This window comes from Nannobrachium achirus (assembly GCF_963921795.1).
Source record: "Nannobrachium achirus genome assembly, chromosome: 16".
Classification (NCBI taxonomy): domain Eukaryota; kingdom Metazoa; phylum Chordata; class Actinopteri; order Myctophiformes; family Myctophidae; genus Nannobrachium; species Nannobrachium achirus.
The window spans coordinates 28,909,082-28,927,137 of record NC_137823.1 but is presented as its reverse complement, the minus strand read 5'-3'; the positions used below and the strand labels follow the sequence as shown (position 1 = coordinate 28,927,137).

The window sequence follows — 18,056 nt, the reverse complement described above, 5'->3', positions numbered from 1 at the left end:
ACCAAGAGATAATTAAGAAGAGTTCATTCCACCTGACTCTTTCATTCATATCAATGACTTCTCACTTCTCCGATGCCAGATCATTGGTAAAGTATTTATTTCAGTTGGACAATGATAATGTGAAGTACATGCAGTACTTCCAGTGGAGAAAGTTCCTCGATGCTACACGTCATCTTCTCTCAACACAGAATGAGTTCACTCTACCCATTTTGTCTCACCTGTGATCACATTTCACGGGACAATGGTTATAGTGTTGTACATAATCTGTATGACTGGTACTTCTCCTACTAACACTGCCAGGTTTGTTGTAGGATGCACCCCTTTGCACCTCCAGCGATATTGAATTCCAAATATAAATACTACAACCATACAAAGGCATATCCCGGACCCATATCGACATTGACGATCGAAGACAATCGTTTGATTTTTATTACTTCGTGCTTGCTTAAGGGCATGGCGTCCATCCACAGATACTCCGGAGACAAAACCTTGGTGGGCTTATGGAACCACAGGTATTTGTTGAAATGACTCTCGTCGTCCCACACTGCCTGTACTCCTTGCTGGGCGTCCAGCTCCATGTTGTGGCCGCATGTCGACACCAGATGATGGACGTAGACCAGCTCCCCCCCAAATATGCTCGCCTGGTAGTAGAAGTCACCTTGGTGGGGGGCCATATATGCCTTCGAGGCCGGCCTGCGCTCGTAAGAAAACGTTGTGCGCTCTCTGAAGTAGTAATCTGGGTGCAGCCCTGCGACGCGTTGCCCCAGGGTCTCGGCTCCAAAGTGAGCATGGAACTTCATGTTGACATTAAAACAGAAGATGTAGTCGGCGTGGCCGCGAAGCCCCGTTTCTATTAATGTCTGGATCTGTCTCATCCTGCCGGTTGTTACGTGTATGTCATGCTGCAGCACAGCGAACAGCTCCCGGCCGGCGCCCATTTCCACAGAAGTGAGCTCGCCCGGCTGGTCCGTGAAGACGTAGTAGTGGACATTATAGCCGACAAAAAAGTGGCGTTCGGCCGTCTCCAGAAAGTCCCTCACCTGGGTGTGCTTGCCGTAGGCAAAGACGGTCGCCGCCACGGTGGTCTTGCGCGGCTCGTAGATGGCGTCTAACAGCGCTGTGTCAAACGTCATGTCCCAAACTATCGGCGCTAGCCACGGCGTCGCCAGTACAACGTCAGTACGCTGCGGCGCAGTCAGAATGTTTGGTTGCTTCAAGGACCGGTCCGAATCCATTGGCGGAAAAGGCCTCGGGACCTCGGGGGGCGGCGGGTTGTATTCCGGGCCCGGCGTGAGTTCAGGGTAGCCGGCGGCCCGCCCTACCCAACCGAATTCCACAGATGAACTCCATTTTAACAGCACTAAAGCTATCCCAAGAATCAATAGAATGTTGAATATCGAGGACCGACGGGTTTTACAAAAGAAACGCTTCATTTTTACCCCTTGGTGTGGTTTGGTTCCTTCCTTCCTTCCTTCCTTCTGCAGTCTTATTAATAAAGGCCCTATATAGGGTGTAGTCCAACAGTCTTAGATGCCTGAATATATCCGGGTGTAGTCCAACATGCTGATGGCCATCGACTGGGTTTTGAGGAAGACGACAGCCGACCCAGGTGCATCCAGTGGACTCTGTTCTCCCAACTAGAAGACCTTGCCCTCGCGGTGCTCTCCTCAACACATACATACATAACCATCTGCAGGAGAAAACTAACAGACTTAACAGGTTTGCCGTACAGGCAAGTGATGTGCATTAATGTCATTCCAGGTGCACCAATCACAGTGAAGGGGCTGGCGAGTCACAACAATGAGTTGAGAGTGACATGAAGAAGAATGAAGCATTCCACAAGCCTCAGGGAAATCTGTGCATTTACAGGCCTGCGAGAATGCTGCTAGACCGGTGCGTCCACAGTATGCAAAAATGGACGTTCCCAGAATACCTACAGTAAGGCCAGAACAATAGCCATAGCATTTAAGTACCTCAGTTGTAGAACCTCCTCCCAGTTTCAGTCAGTGAAGCAGACACACTTTGTATATTTAAGACTAGATATACAGGTATTTATGTGTGACACCTGGGATGCGAACCCGGGTCTCCCGCTTGAAAGTCCAACATCTAAACCAGAAGACTTTTGAGGCCACCAGTCTGAGGTTGTGAATCACTCTGCTACACCCACCCCCCTTTTGACCTCCTCTCACGGGGAAACCCGATTCGGGTCATGGCACCATTGTAACGCCCGGGATTCTGACCTGGGTCTCCCACATGGAAGTCTAACAACTTAACAACTAGACGGGGTTTATATATATATATATATATATATATATATATATATATATATGCATTTACACACACACACACACACACACACACACACACACACACACACACACACACACACACACACACACACACACACACACTATTTTTTAATACAATGTTGTACAATTGAATGCTTGTATTTTTATAAGCAAGTAAAGTACAAATTTAACTGAGCAACTTTCGCTTTATCCACCACTGGTGTTTCAACAAGTAGTTTTCACATGGGCTGGTTGATTTCCTGCAGCAAAAAAAAAGTCCCTCAGGCTCACGAGAACACAACAAGCACAGACAATTAGGCCTACACATAATTGGAAAAGGGCCCTGATTTCATATCATCTCTGCAGAAAGAGTCAACTTACACTTTACTTTACATTACAGCGACATCTAGTGTTGACCGTGGTTAATGCATACACCGGGTTCATGCAGGTCCTTCTCCAGCAAAAGCAAGCAACCTTGAAGATAAGCGACCTTGTCCATGACAGAACAATATGGTATCGCATTCGTCCAGCATTCATGGCGTCTCAATAGTAAACCCCTTGACCCCAGATAATACTTTCAATGGCTGTCACTCTTCTGTCACTCAGCCATACATACAGAGTCAGTCACTCACAAGACTGTGTGTAAATTGATCTAGGGATTCTGGGCGCAATGGCGGTCAAGTGCAAAGAAGCGGTAATTCTACCTACTTAAGGATGTAAAAGGGTCTCAGACATAGAGCTATAATCCACACTTTACTCGCTGCAGCCTACTTATAACTACTTTAAATGCTTCCTCCGCAACCAACGTCCTCAAAAAGGAACGCATCCTTCCTGGGATTTGACCGCACGTGTTCCGTTGCCATGGAGACCAGTCAAGTTTGTCCCCCGGCTGAAACGCAGTGGCAGGTTGTGTTTTTGTTCCGAGTAGTTTTTATAACTATATCGAGTTTGCTGTCAGCTCACGGGATTAATGTGATTCGCAGCTCATAACCAGGCGGAATAAACTTAATCAGACAAGATTACTTTTCAGCTTTTGATCAAGGTAAGGAAAGAGAGAGAGAGAGAGAGAGAGAGAGAAAGAGAAACAAATGTAAATTGTAGAAACAGTGTAAGCCTACTGTACATATACAGAGCAATTACCCTTAAACAACTGCTATTTGTGCACAACCTTCCTAGGCCTATGTAGATATATAGGCCTATGCCAACTATTCCTGACAGGAGTAAATGCACAATTCTTATGGTTTTGTAGGTTAGATTTGCCTCATTTGCAATGTAACAGCTCTGAACATCATTTATATTCCCTTCTATTGTACATCAATTATTTTGTTTTGATTGCATTGTTCCACTTTTGCTTTGGCAATGTTAACTTGTTTATTTTCTCATGCCAGTAAAGCCCTTTGAATTTAATTTAATTTAGTTTAATTTAATTTATTTGAAATTGGGAGAGTGAATTGAATTGAATTGACTTTATTTTACTGTACTGTACTATTCAACATTAGCCTGCTCTGGTGAAGTTTTTCATGCAAGAGTTGGCTATAGGCCTAGCTCTAATGCACAGCCATGGGACCTTCTCATAGAGTAGAATCCTACAATTGATCACTCAAATCAACTCTTTCTTTTTTCCTCTCCTCATCAAAACGATGGTGCTTTGACCTAATCTAGAATGACAGGCCATGTGGCAGAGGGTCGCCTGCAGATCCTGCAGGTTTACCGTCTACTGCAGTACGTTCACGAAGGGGACAGAGTCCAGATAGAGAAGATGGTCAACCTGGGAGCGGAAGATCTCATCAATCTGACAGAGCCACAGCAGGGCACAGGGGTGCTGCACCTGGCTTCTGAAGCCAACAACCAGGGTAAGATCTAGCCTTGTAAACCGCCCTCTTCCGGATAGCGGCAGTTGGTCGTTTACTAGGCTAGGTAAGATCAAGATGCTTGTTGGTTACTTTGACACGTCACTGTCACTTCAGGTTTTTAGAAGAAATAAAACACATATATTGAAAATAAGGATGAATGTCGCACCAAATTCTGGGCCCTGGGTACAAGGATTCACTGTGGGGCCCCCATGAATGTTCTTCATAGGGGGGGGGGGGTTAACCCATTTAGACTGGGAACACATAATTACGCATTATTTTGTGCTTTAACTATTGAAAAATAGCAGATCTACAAGCTTGCAGCGTGGCACTGAGTACCGTGCTACGAGCTTGTAGATCTGCTATCGTGAACATTTGTGCAAGTTCCATCTCAAAATCCCCCATCTCAAAATATTTAGTTCCAGGGACCCCCCAGAAGCAAATTTGAGTTACAAATGTCCGCTTAAAAAAGACATATATTCAACGATTTGCACACATTTTGATGACTTTTCAAAAATAGCAGATCTACAAGCTCAAGTGCCACGCTGCGAGCTTGTATATCTGCTATTTTTCAATAGCTAAAGTATAAAATAATTAAGGCCCCTCCACCTTGGGCTCTAGTAACTCAGTCCCACTCCCCCCCCCCCCCCCCGTGTGATGCCCCTGTGAATGTGTAATGAAAATACAAATCACAATCTACTGTGGTCTACATCCTTCAGTTGTTGTGTATGATGGCATTTAGTGGCCGTTTAAGAAGAAAACAATACTGTCCAACAACTTAAAACAAAACAAAACTGAATTCATAATAAATAATTTGATTAACTAACTGTGTTGCATATTAACCTCTTATTAGAAAGTTGATACAAAAATGTAATGAACATCTCGAACCTTCTGCCAAAACCAGACATGGTCAGCTTCCTAATCTCTCAGGGGGCACAACCCGACGTCCAGGACAGCAAGGGCCGCACCCCGGTCATGTTGGCTGCAGAGTTGGGTCACGATGGAATGGTGGCCCTGCTGGCCAGGAACCACGCCGACATGACGCTGCTGGACGCAGAGGGCAAAGGTGAGAGGCCACAGACTGACCTGACCACATACAGTAGTACCAGCAGATGGTTGGGTCTGGACTCTGGAGAAATGGCTGCAGACTTGAGTAGAACGCCAAAGGCTAATAGTTGAAAGAGCAAGAGAAAGCTCTCCACACATGCACTCACACATTTTCAGAAAATAACTGTTGTCTTTAACCTTCTAGTAGTCCACATCATCGTGTGACTTTGCACTGAGCAACGTTTTAGACCAGTCAAGATGACTTTCTTTATAGCACATTTCATACAAAATGGGAATTCAAATGCTTCAGGAAAGGCATACAAATAATTGTTGTAAGCCAATAATTTAACCACACGAGCCCCAGCAACTCTGTTCTGGGCATGTCATGATTGGCAAACATTCGCAAAAACAGGCAAACTTCCAGCCAAAATAGCAGGTCAGTGATTTTTGGCAAAGAGATGTCATGTAGAAAGAAAAAGAGCGGACCAATTACAGACCCTCCGGTAGTAGTAAGGCAAATGGGGCAGGATTTGTCATGATTTGGCCCTATACTTACTCATATGCTGCCATTTAACAATACCTTCGTACTCCCACCTGCCATAAGTCTCCATAGACTTCCATGTAATTCATAGTGCACGGATCATGCACACCCATGCCTAGATCATGCACCACGTGTGTCCACATTGCTCACAGCTTTCAAACAAAAAAATCCGAATGGAAATCCGTTCAGGCATTCATGAGATAACAGCCATTATGTTTTCCTAAAATGTAAACAAAGATGGCTGCCATGCTTGAAAGATGGGGTTGCTATGGGGGTTAAACATGCGATTTCGCGATTGCTATCATGCCTACAACATTTTTTGGGGTCAAAATTTAAAAAAAAAAAAAAAAAAAAAGATTTTTTTTTTTTTTTTTTTAATTTCCGGGATTTACGGGCTTGGCAGGGAGGTACAATGGGATTTTTTCGGGATTTTCGGGCTTGGCAGCAAATGAGTTAATGGGACAGACGCACGTTTGCATTTGAAGTGTACAGTAAGTAGTACAGCACACACATTCAATGTACAATATATACATAAATAAAAAATCGCCAATCAAAACACAGAACTTGGAGGCCAGAGGAGAGGGCAGCGTGTGTCACACAGGTCAGGGGAGGTAACGCGTTTTAATCAGAGCATGTGAGGTAATGGAACAGCAGCCCTGAGCCTCAACTCCACTAGCATATTCTAATTCCAGTATTACTTTCTCATCCTGCAGTTCGGGGCCCCTACACAGAGCCTCATCTCAAGTTCAGCATAAGCTGGCCGGAGGGCTTGTGCTGAATGCCTTGCCTTGTCTTACAACTCATGAAAATGTATGCTGCGTCTGTTTAGATATTGATGAGGGGGACGTATCCCCAGGCAACTCCCATCAGCCAGCCCAAAGTTCTTCTTCGGGAACCCTTTTAAACCAATTATGATAATTGCTTCAATTACATCGTTGTCCGGGGCATCGATTACAGCAAATGGGACTCTTTTGAGAACAAGCGAGTGGGTGAAAGAAGCAGAGCAAAAGACAGGAAGAAGGTGTGCTTGATTGTTCTATTTGTATTCATTCCTGCACGCTTTTGTTTTTGCGTGTGCTTGGCAGCTTGCTGTGTTTTGCGGGCAAACATGTGTTTTTCTGTTGCCATGTGCCGTGTCTCTATGGGTGAGCGTGTGAACGTGCATATTGTGTTCTGTACGTGGCTGGTGTTTGCGTGTGTGCACGCACATGTCATGGCATTCAGATACATCTAATTACAGTTCAAGCCCTGACGGCAATCCCCTCCCATGAAGCCAGTTGGGTAACCTGAGATGACCTGTGGCTGACTTGGTCCACTCTCAATAGTCACACTACCTTTCTGTCCCCTGTAGGCTGAGTCTCAATAGTCATATGTTGTTCTTCATTTAGGAGTGTCTCACACTCAGTATTGAAACCGAGCAGTTTCCACTTGTAGGCACAGCCTCGACCATAAATGTTTTGACCATGTCGGTTCAGATTCAACAGATTCAAGTTGTTCATCGTATGATGCAGGGGTCTTCAACGTTTTCAGGCCAAGGACCCATTAGTTGAGAGAGAGATGGAGCAGGGACCCCCACAACCTTTTCATAGATTCCATATAGTTTCATTGCTTGACAGCTCAATCATCAGTGTATTTTGGATTCATGTCAATTTGTGTTTTCAGATATTTAACCACTTGAACCGTCAATACATAATAAACTTGACCTTTCTCTGTACTTAGTATGCTCTTTTTCCCCTCTACACCAAACCTCTTTGCCAAAAATAGCCGATCTACAAGTTGTGAGCTTGTAGATCTGCTATTTTTGGCTAAAGTTCTCAGAATATGGACGCTAGGGTTCAAGTGGTTAATATAAAAAAGGAGAAAAAAAATGCTTCTATCACACAAAGATTTGGAGGACCCCTGTAGTAACTCTGAGGACCCCCTGTTTAAGACCCTTGGTATAATGTTCAACACCAGGCCATATCGTATCAATGTGGATATTGTGACGATCAATTTCCTTAAATGTTTTTCGAAACTAAAGTAGTGAAATTAGCAAATATTGCGACGCATTAACAACTTTAGCTGTTTTCAATCATCTTTGAACATTTTTGAAGGTATAAAAAAGTGATTTGAACCAAGAAAAACAACATTTATGCCATATCACAATATTACGATATCCAAAATCCAAGTTGATATCTAGTCTCATATCATGATATCGACATCAATATCATGATATCAGCCCCTCCATATCTAATTCCAAAAAGTGTTTAACTTCCTTTTCCCAATAACTGCAGGTGATGCTATTTTGAGAATCTTAGCATTCATAATGTTCTATTAAAAAAAGTCTTTGATGTAAAAATGCCTACCCTGGAGTGGATTCTGCTGCATCCATATCTTAGTTATTTCAGATTTAAGATCTCCCATCTTGCTGTTTTGTTCTCTCTTTCCCCACCTTGTACCTCACTTCCTCTTTACTCTCTCTCTGTGTCTACAGGGGTCTTGTTCTATTGTATCTACCCCACAAAGCGGCATGCCCGCTGCCTCCACGTGGCGCTGGAGAACGGCGCAGATGTCAACAATGTGTCATCCGAGGGGAAGCCAGCATTCCTGCTGCTGTGTGAGAAGGCTCTGGACTGCAGCATCATGTGCCTCAGCATGCTGGACAAAGGGGCCGACGCCAACGCAACCAATCAGGTTTGAGGTTTGCACGGTTGATCACTGAAGGGATGTAGTATGAAGTTAAATGGTACATTTAATGCATTTATTTTCGCCAAAAGCGCTTTACAATGTATTTCACATTCACTCATTCACAGTCACACACACATTCACACACTGATGGCAGATTAAATCATGCAAGGCACCAACCTGCTCATCAGGAGCAGATAGGGGTCCAGTGTCTTGCTCAAGGATGGCCATTCTACGTCTTGTAATGTTCTACTAGGAAATTAAGTCAGAATCAGGAACTAATGGAGAGGATAAAATACATATTTATACAGTATAGTACAGTTAACATTCTAGTACAGAATGCACTAAATGTTGCTGATTTTTTTGCGGAGTGCACCTCTTTCTATAAGCCTCCAGTTGGATGTGCTGCCAAAAACTGATCCTGAATGTTCAATGTACAGTAAACTGCCTTGCAGAGATCCATTCCAAAAGATTTCTCAAAAAGGAGGCAAATCGTTGCAAAATACTTTCATTTTAAAATAATCAATGATGAAAGATTACAGTGTTTTGATGTTTCTTAGACTTACAACATACGATACCTATTCTGCATATGATATCTGTTTAGCATATACAGTACAGTATGTTAACTGTCATCTAGGCAAGTGTGGCTAAACCGATAACCGTGATTATAAGTATCACCAGTAAGCACAATTACAAATCATGAGCAGACACTGTACAAATTAAAGAACATATTTATGGGTGCATTTGGTTACATTTTGCCCACTCTCAGCGTGTGACTAACACTGAGTATTTTACTGTGTGTCGTTACTCCAGAGCACAGGTGTCACTGCCCTTATGGAGGCAGCCAAGGCAGGCTCTGTGCAGCTGCTCAGAGCCCTTCTGCAGAGAGGTGCGAACCCCAACGCTGTGGACAACAAACGCCTCAGTGTTGTACACTACGCCGCCATGAGAGGCTTCTTTGAGGTGTGCAGGTGTGACGGAGAAAGAAAGTCTAACCCTACATGACTTTTATGTTTTAGTAAAAGACTAGTGTCCGTGCACAGGCCTACGCGGGAACGATTTTATTTTATTTCATTCTATGTTTGCATAGGAAAAGGTACAGTTTCATGACAGTACAGTTCACTGGTAAAAGGTCAACTAAAAGTATAAACCTCCAAAAGCCCATGGTTTGTTTAAATTGAGGTCCTTTTCTTTAACTCATATAACATTGAATGACGCAATGATGCTATATGAAGTTAGAAGTGCATGCCCCACCCGGTTATGCATTACCCGTTGACAGAGTACGTTGTATCCGTCTGTCTTTATCACTTTCATGCCCAAATATGTGGAGTTCTGTGTCTGTCATGCACGCCCAAATATGGAGTCCAGGCTAGTTTATGACGCCTGGACTTGAATCATACACTGTGACCTGAGAGTTTTCTGTCCTTCCTCAAAGGCTTTTGTCCTAACTCTTTCTTTTCCCCTTCGCCCAAAGTCATATGATCGTGTGTTAAAATCCAGTGTCCTCTCCCTGACTGTTGCCCTCTGCTGCTGTGTATGCTCCAGGTGATTCAGGTTCTATCTGCGTACTCAGCAGATATGGGTGTGACCAGTTCAGAGGGCAACACACCCCTCCATTACGCTGCCACCATAGGCCATGCCAACTGCTGCAAGTTCCTGGCCCAGAGAGGTACAGTACCTTTGGAGAAACACATTAGAAGTTACACTGGATGATGTGCTGAATGTCAAAGTGTTGTATGAGCTGCACTTACTGCATGTGCCTATAATGCAGACACATTTAATTTCCTATTCTATGCTAATCTATTCTATCATATCTGAGTTGCATATTGCACATCTGTCATTTCTGAGTTGCATATTGCACAAGTTACAATGTTTCTAAACGTTCAAAAGATTAGCAGATAGGAAATACTCAAATATTTCCTTATGACAAGTTAACTATCGTCTATCCAATTCATTGATCCATGACATAAATCCTTCTCCATGTGTTGTAGGCTGCAACCCCAAAGTGAAGAACCAAGAGGGCTTGACGCCACGTCAGATCGCTAAAGACACCGGTCACAAAGCCGCGTCCAAGGAGCTGAGGAAGTCTGAGAGGGTGCAGTGGAAGACCAGTAAACCCAGTGGCACCGCCGCATGGGCCCTCACCCTGCACGACTGGTCCCACGAGAACGAGACGGCCCTCCGCAACGCCTTCGGCGACAAGTCCGACATGGTCTCCATACAGAAGTTTGTTTCCGTGATGGAGAACCTGTTGGCCCCGCTGGACGCCGATCACTTCCACACGCTCCTCCTGGCGCACGACAGGCGGAGGGAGGGCTTCGTCAACATCAGCGACTTCCTCAAGGGCGTGAAGTACGTCCAGAAGGCCTTCCTCATCTCCTCCTATGCCCCGAAGAAGAAGAGGGGGAAGAAAGGAGGGAAGAAGGGAGGGAAGAAAAAGAAGAAATTCACCCTGCCCCTGCCTATCTGCACCGTCCCCCCTGAGCACATCCACCGGCGCCAGGACGGCGGGCCACCCCACTTCATGATCGAGACGTACAAGCAACACACGGACCTCAGCCGGTTCGACCGCGACCACCCGCCGTCGCACCCCATAGAGGACGACTCGGCCTGGTACATAGACGAGCCGCAGAAGGTCTTCATCAACGTCAACTACTGCGTGAAGTCGGGCGACCTGGAGTCTTTGGACCTCGCCTTCAGCCAGGATGTCCCCGTGGACATCAAAGATCTCTTTTACAAGACCCCGCTGATGGTGGCCTGCTCCAGTGGCAGCTACGAGGTGGCCGAGTACCTCCTCGGACGAGGGTGAGACGGGAACGGCTGTGTTTTTTTTGGTTTAATGGTTTAAAGCAGGGGTCTTCAACAGGGGGTCCGGGACCCTTTAGGGGTCCTCAGAGTTACTACAGGGGGTCCTCCAAATCATTGAGTGATAGAGACTTATAGATAGATAGAGACTAAAAAAGGAGAAAAAATCTCCTTTTTTATATTGACCACTTGAATCCTAGCGTCCATATTCTGAGAACTTTAGCCAAGAATAGTAGATCTACAAGCTCACAACGAATCTATGAAAAGGTTGTGGGGGTCCCTGCTTCATCTCTCGCTCAACCAAGGGGTCCTTGGCCTGAAAACGTTGGAGACCCCTGGTTTAAAGCCTGGGTTTGCTTTTCAAATTATGGGTCAGGAAACCATTGTTTAAATAAACCATGAAACATAGTTAGATATCTTATAAACCATGCGGACTACAGTTTAAAAAAGTGGGTTAAACCTACTATTATCCAAAGCAGATCTGTTTCTGAGTGGCAGGGTGGTATTTAAATTGTCAGTGGTTGGTCTGGCGCATTTCAACAAGGAGAATGCACTCTAATGTTTTTAGTTTTTTACCTTAATACTTTAAATGCACTCAATTACATTTACATAACGCCTTTCAAGAAACCCAGGCTAACCTTGATGGTGACTGTGAGTGTGATTGTGTGCCACAGGCAGTGGTGTAAAGTAACAAACTAAATTTACTCAAGTACTGTACTTAAGTAGTAGTTTTACTTTACTGTATTTCCAATTTCTATACTTTTACTTCTACTCCACCGCATCTCAGAGGCAAATATTATACTTTCACTCCACTACAATTAGTTGAAAACTAATATAGATAGCCCTATATAGATTTGAAAATAGCAAAGACCTACAAGCTCACAATACGTCACGATGCGATGCATTGTGAGCTTGGAGATCTGCTATTTTCATAAGATTTTATTTTTATTTATATATATAGTTTGTATACATTTGAAAACTGGGTGAAATGGGACTACTTTTGGTACTTTAAATACATTTTTTATACCGATGCTTTTGTACTTTTACTCAAGTACATTTTCAATACCAGACTTCTTTTTGTACATCTACATTGAGCAGTGCTGTGAGCTTGTAGATCTGCTATTTTTAAATAGTTAAAGCATAAAATAATGGTTAAAAGCGGTTCAAGTCTAACAGGACACAGATTCGTTCCAGGTCTAAACATGGGTTGAATAAAGAACGTGAGTACCTCTTCCCACCACTGACCACAGGGCGGACGTGAATGCGACTGACCAGTTCCTGTGGACGCCCCTGCACCACGCGGCCCACGCGGGACAGGTGGACATCGTTGAGCTGCTGGTGGAGGCGGGCGCCGCGGTGGACGCCCCCGCCCTCAACGGGGCCACGCCCCTCATGAGGGCCATCGAGACGTCCCGACCCTGCTGCGTGGACTTCCTCATCAAGGCGGGGGCAAAGGTCACCGCCCAGAACAAGAAAGGTTGGCGGCGATAATGCGTTGTGAATGTCCAAAATGGTGTCCACTGGAAAATGTACATTTTAGTGTAACGTAACTCTTTAATCAACTTATTGGTAATTCATTATTATTACATTTGTTTTAAAAGTAATAATTGTAAAAGGAACATATACAGAAAGTAAGAAATATTTATTTACTTTTATAATTAAATGCTGTCTCCTAACCTTCTACCCTACAAGTGTGTGAGGGAGTGAATACACTTTATTTAGGCTTTTGCAGACGCTCTTAACCAGAGCAATTTTCTTACCTATTCAGTAAAAACGTTATATAAAACCTAAAAATGCTATCTAGCTTTCATGTATGGTCATTGAGGGTAGGCGAGTGCTACAGTAAGTGCTATGGGCTGGAGTCTGAAGAGGTGAGTCTTCAGACCACGGCGGAAGCTAGGGAGTGAGTCTGTTGATCTTAAGTGCGACAGGGAGTATTTACCAATGCTTTAAGCCAAACTGACATGCTGATGGAAGGCGTCAGAGTGAATGTATGTGAACTAGGGGTGTAACGATATAGTAACTGTATCGAAATATAGTTTTTAACTTAAAAAATCGAAGTAGATCGAAATGAAAACAGCTAAAATCGAATCGTATCGTTTTATTTTGTATCGTATCGAATCGGCAGTGCAAAGAATCGATTGTATCGATACTACCTACTTGTGCATTGTATTTAGCATTTTTAAGAAGAAGATTTTTAAAGTAGGGGTTTAATTACTTTTCCTTTCCATATAGCTACACTGGTCTATCGATAAATTTGTGTAATCTCTGGGTTCATGTCAAGGTGCAGGTTTGTCATATACAATGTCCATGTATTTGGCAGATAATCACTGTTTACTTATTTTTATCCATAGTAATACATGTTTCCCTTAAAAACTTGCACTATCCACACCTTTCACACACATTTAATTTCTTTGCTAAATAGTTACTATATCGATTTCAAATAATTAAATCGAATCTTATCGTATCGCCATGAATGAACCAATATCGTCCATGTATCGTATCGTCAATCATGTATCGTGATATGTATTGAATCGCTATTGAAATGTATCGTTACACCCCTAATGTGAACAGTAATCAGACTGAATGCATTTCACCCTCAGAGCAAAACTGCCTGGACATGGCCAGGGTGTACGCAGACCACAGGATCATCAGCTTGGTCAAAAACAAGATGGATTCTCTGCCCAAACCCAAGGAGAACCACAGGGGGAAACCTATCAAACCTCTGCAGGCCAAACCACCGCCAAGACCAGCCACCGCTAAGGAAAAGGTACTGAACGCCATCAGGCTTATAGGGTTTGATTCCCACCATGGCCGTCCGAGGTGAAAATGTAAAGTATTCATTCTGCAGAATGAAGTTTTCAATTGCATGAATTGTATAAAAAATATTTTCAAAATAGCAGATATGAGTTTGTAGATAGTCTATTTTCAAATGGCCGAAATGGGCTAAAGTGGTTCATGTATGTTTTGTAATAATAATCCGATTCTACAAAGAAACTAGTAACTAACGTTTTCAAATAACTGTAGTGTAAAAGTACAATATTTGCCTCTGAGATGTAGTGGAGTAGAAGTAAAAGTACTGAAAGTCCAATAACATTTTTAGAAAACAAGCTTCCCAGTTGTTTTCTTTTATCGTCATACAGTATGTCACATGATCCAAGATCCAAGACCCCAAAAGAGGCGAACACCTTGAAACCCATTCACCTGGCCTTGCTTGTAAACAACAGTTTGCTCCTAAGTGAGTTGCCTGGTCACTTTAGAAGTTTAAATAAAGAAAATAACGAACATCCCTGCCCTTCCTCTCAAACGTCATATTGTTAACATTTCTATTTTGGAGCTTGGAGGAACATAAAACAGAACAGACTCATTATCTAGTTTCTGAATGTTGTCTATTGCACTAAATTATAAATGCAGTGTTTTCACCCACCGGCAGCCCTGTGTCAGATTAATCAGTGAGACAGTCCCATATTTTGCAATCGGCCTCTACACCGTGAGAGAAATCCAAGCCCGTAAAGAGATACACAGTCTTGTTACTCTAGCCTCAGAGACTTGTAAGCAAATTAGCCGAGATGTGTTGTGTTACAGCAGGCTATCAATAACCACATACTGTCTGACACACAGTGAAACCTCTCAAAAAAGCAGATTCTGTTGAAGAGCCACGACGACTCAGCCAGTCTGTACTCTGTACATGGCATCACACAATGTAATGACTTTGAATCAGGCGCAGTAGCCCTACCTGAAGACCTTTCAAAGTATTTGGTTTTTATTTCAAACTCACCAACAAGCAGCCCAATAGTTATGCCCCTTCGGCCTGGCAGAGTTAAGTGTCAAATCACACCAATCGCGGTTAAGCGCTATCACTTGTCACCCTCGTGCTCATTATTATTGATGGTTATCACCTGTAATCAGTCTGACTGCTGATTGCCAGTGTTAACTATAGTGACCTATATACAGTATGTGTCATGTCCTCATCTCTATCTGATTAAGGCCAAATTGGCCAAATTGGCCTTAATCATAGAATGAGTTTGTAAAAGAAAACGTGTTGCGCCTCTTTCATTGTTTACAGTACCGTCAAAAATAAGGCACAAATGTCTTATAACAAAATTTAAATTGTTCTATTCTATTCTTGTGTTCCCCAAAAACCAAACCACTAAGAATTAAACTGGCAAAGATGAAATTATGATTTTTTGACTGCATTCTCTGCTGTCGTCCTCATCGCCTAAGCCTGTCACAATTATTACATAATCATCTAATCGCAAATTATTTTGCATAATTGTCATCCTCATTTCCATGTTGAGAAATTTTCATAAAGTTTCAAACACTTTCAAAAAGTAGTAATAGCAGATCTACAAGCTCACAACGAATTGCGGATCCGCAATGCGATGCGTTATGAGCTTTTAGATCGGCTATGTACACTATAAATGTTGAAAGAATAAAGTTATTAAATATGCCAGTCATTCCTTCGTATATTTAGAATATTGTCATATCCGCCCTCTGCAACTTCAAAGCCAAACAGAAATGTAATTTTTATTCATGTGCTCCAGTGTTCAGTAACAAAAAGCACGATTAAATCGTTAATCGCAAATTATTTGTGTGACAATTAATCAGCACGTAAAATTTCATAATGGTGACAGCCCTATCCTCCCTATCTCTCACTCAAAGGGAGCTGCTACGGACACTACGGCGCCCTCCACCACAGCCGTGGCCACGGCAGACAGGACGGCCTCTCTGAGAGTGTCAGAGAAGAGCGTCATCCCCCACAACACCAGGATCACCGCTGGCAAAGCCAACCCCGTGGACATCACCTTTGTGCCAAGGACGGTAGGCCTCAACCACGTCTGGGCTTTCTGTCTACACTGGAAATGTGTACAGTACACATGTAACCAAAATGGACCTGTACAGATTAGGGCATTCACCAAATATTAGAATATTCGAATAATCAAAGTCACTATTCGATGTTATTCACCGAAGTCGAATATTGCTTATTTTGATTTTTGTATTGTTTTATCTTTAAGAAATATATAGTTTATAAAGCTTGGCTAGATAGGAAGTCATAAGAATGAGTTGTCAATGCCCCTGGTGGATGAATTTGTTAATGCTCAATACCAGGGGTTCTCAAACCTTTTTAGGCCATGACCCCCAAAATAAACATATTTGAACTGGGGACCCCCACCCTGACAAGCACTTGGAATTGTAGGTATTTCATTTATTGTGACTCGGTTCCGCAGATAAACATTGTGAAAATTGCAGATCTACATGCTCACAACGCCACGCAACGCGAGGCGTTGTGAGCATGTAGATCGGCTATTTTCACAATGTTCGCCTCTTGCTTACTTAATATTTGACAGTTTGGCCAGTCCTGTAGAATATTCGACTATTCGAATACATAAACTTTACATAAACCCTATATAACCCATTTAGGCCTACAGTAAGTCCGATTTGAAAAAAGCCTTAAAGACCTAAGTCAGATTTGAAAATGACCCACTGTTTTTCTGGAGAACCATCCAAGACACAGATCCCACGGGAAGGAAATATGCAATATTCAATCATTCTATTAAAAATTCATTAAGGACACTGTGTGTAGTGTTAAATCCTCAGCATTACTTTATCCATTTGTAACTCCCAAGAGTGCAAGAGCATGTTATTACAATATAACTAGCTCATCTGCATTCTGCAGTAGTTGGAGGTTGTGTCTCTACTCTTCCATTGAGGAGTTTCTTTTTTACCTTGGTGTGGAAGGACACCTACTGGTGGACAAGTACTGTACTACTGCCCCAAAGTGCAATGTTCCCTGGAAAAACCTGGGCTGCCAGTATTTATACTTTTACTTAAATGGATATTTCACTTAAAAACAAAAAACAAAAAAAACATTTGATTTCTATACATTTTTTGGGGAAATGAAAATTATTAAATACAATAAAATATTATAAAACATAAATGAAAAAAGTTATCGAAAAAACACGGCCTGCTCATACGGTATATTCGGAGGGTTTAGGAGTCACCAGAAAAAAAGGACAGGTGTTTTAATTGAATCTATCATGGTTAAAATGGAGTTTGAAGTTATAATGGGTTTGTATAGGAAGGTCCTGGAAGGGAGCAAAATGGGGGAAATTAATATCAAATATCTAAATACTGAATGAAGAAATTCAAAAACTGTCCTGGGTGTTCCCAAAAGCCAATAGACAATAAAATGACCAAAGTTTTTTTTTAAAGTGAAATATCCCTTTTAGTAAAGAATGTTAGTACTACAGTAACTGCCAAAAAACATCCGATCTACAAGCGTTGTGAGCTTGTAGATTGCCTGTTTTTGGCTAATGTTCCCCCCAGGATATGGATGCTGGGGTCCAAGTGGTTAACAATGAGGATTTGTATGTCTTGTCAGCCAATCCACCTACTGTACTCATGCTGTACCTACGTTCTCTCCCTTGCTCCCTCAGGTGTGGAAAAGACCACTCACCACCAGCCAGCTGATAGCAAAGAGAGAGGAGCGGAGGCAGCATCTCTCCTATGAGGTGGACTTTGATGACCTGACAATGCCTTTCAACAGGAACATCCAGAGGAAAGCCCTGGAGCTCCAGGACACCACAGACTAGAGCAGTGGTTCTCAATATGTGGGTCGAGACCCCCAGGGGATCCCCAAATGATTCTGTTGGGGGTCCCAATAGAATAATGTGAAGTGATCAGGAGAGAGGAATAACCGATTGAAAGCTGTCAACGGTGGGACGTAAACTTTGTCTTATGCCAATTGTACATTGAAGATAGCCATAGCTACTTACAAGTCATCAATTACTGTAATCACCAGAGAAAAACATTAATAAGGAGAATGACTTTAGAATAAAGCAGCTATGCTTTATACAAGAT

The 18,056-nt window shown here is 42.9% G+C and overlaps 2 protein-coding genes across 2 annotated transcripts; one reads left to right on the top strand and one right to left on the bottom strand.

The window, feature by feature from the left end:
- Positions 1-359: 359 nt before the first annotated feature.
- On the bottom strand, positions 360-1,133 carry LOC308300949 (histo-blood group ABO system transferase 2-like; the record flags this gene model as incomplete). The annotated part of the gene is made up of 1 exon (XM_080744847.1): positions 360-1,133. One exon carries the CDS (start codon positions 1,131-1,133, stop codon positions 360-362), a length of 774 nt encoding a protein of 257 aa, XP_080600973.1.
- A 2,818-nt stretch (positions 1,134-3,951) lies between these two features.
- Positions 3,952-17,788, top strand: ankef1a (ankyrin repeat and EF-hand domain containing 1a; the record flags this gene model as incomplete). Its single annotated transcript, XM_080744846.1, has 10 exons — positions 3,952-4,141; positions 5,043-5,204; positions 8,200-8,399; positions 9,204-9,353; positions 9,936-10,059; positions 10,382-11,195; positions 12,446-12,672; positions 13,799-13,965; positions 15,858-16,016; positions 17,633-17,788. The coding sequence occupies 10 exons, from the start codon at positions 3,952-3,954 to the stop codon at positions 17,786-17,788; spliced, it is 2,349 nt and encodes a 782-aa protein (XP_080600972.1).
- Positions 17,789-18,056: the final 268 nt, after the last annotated feature.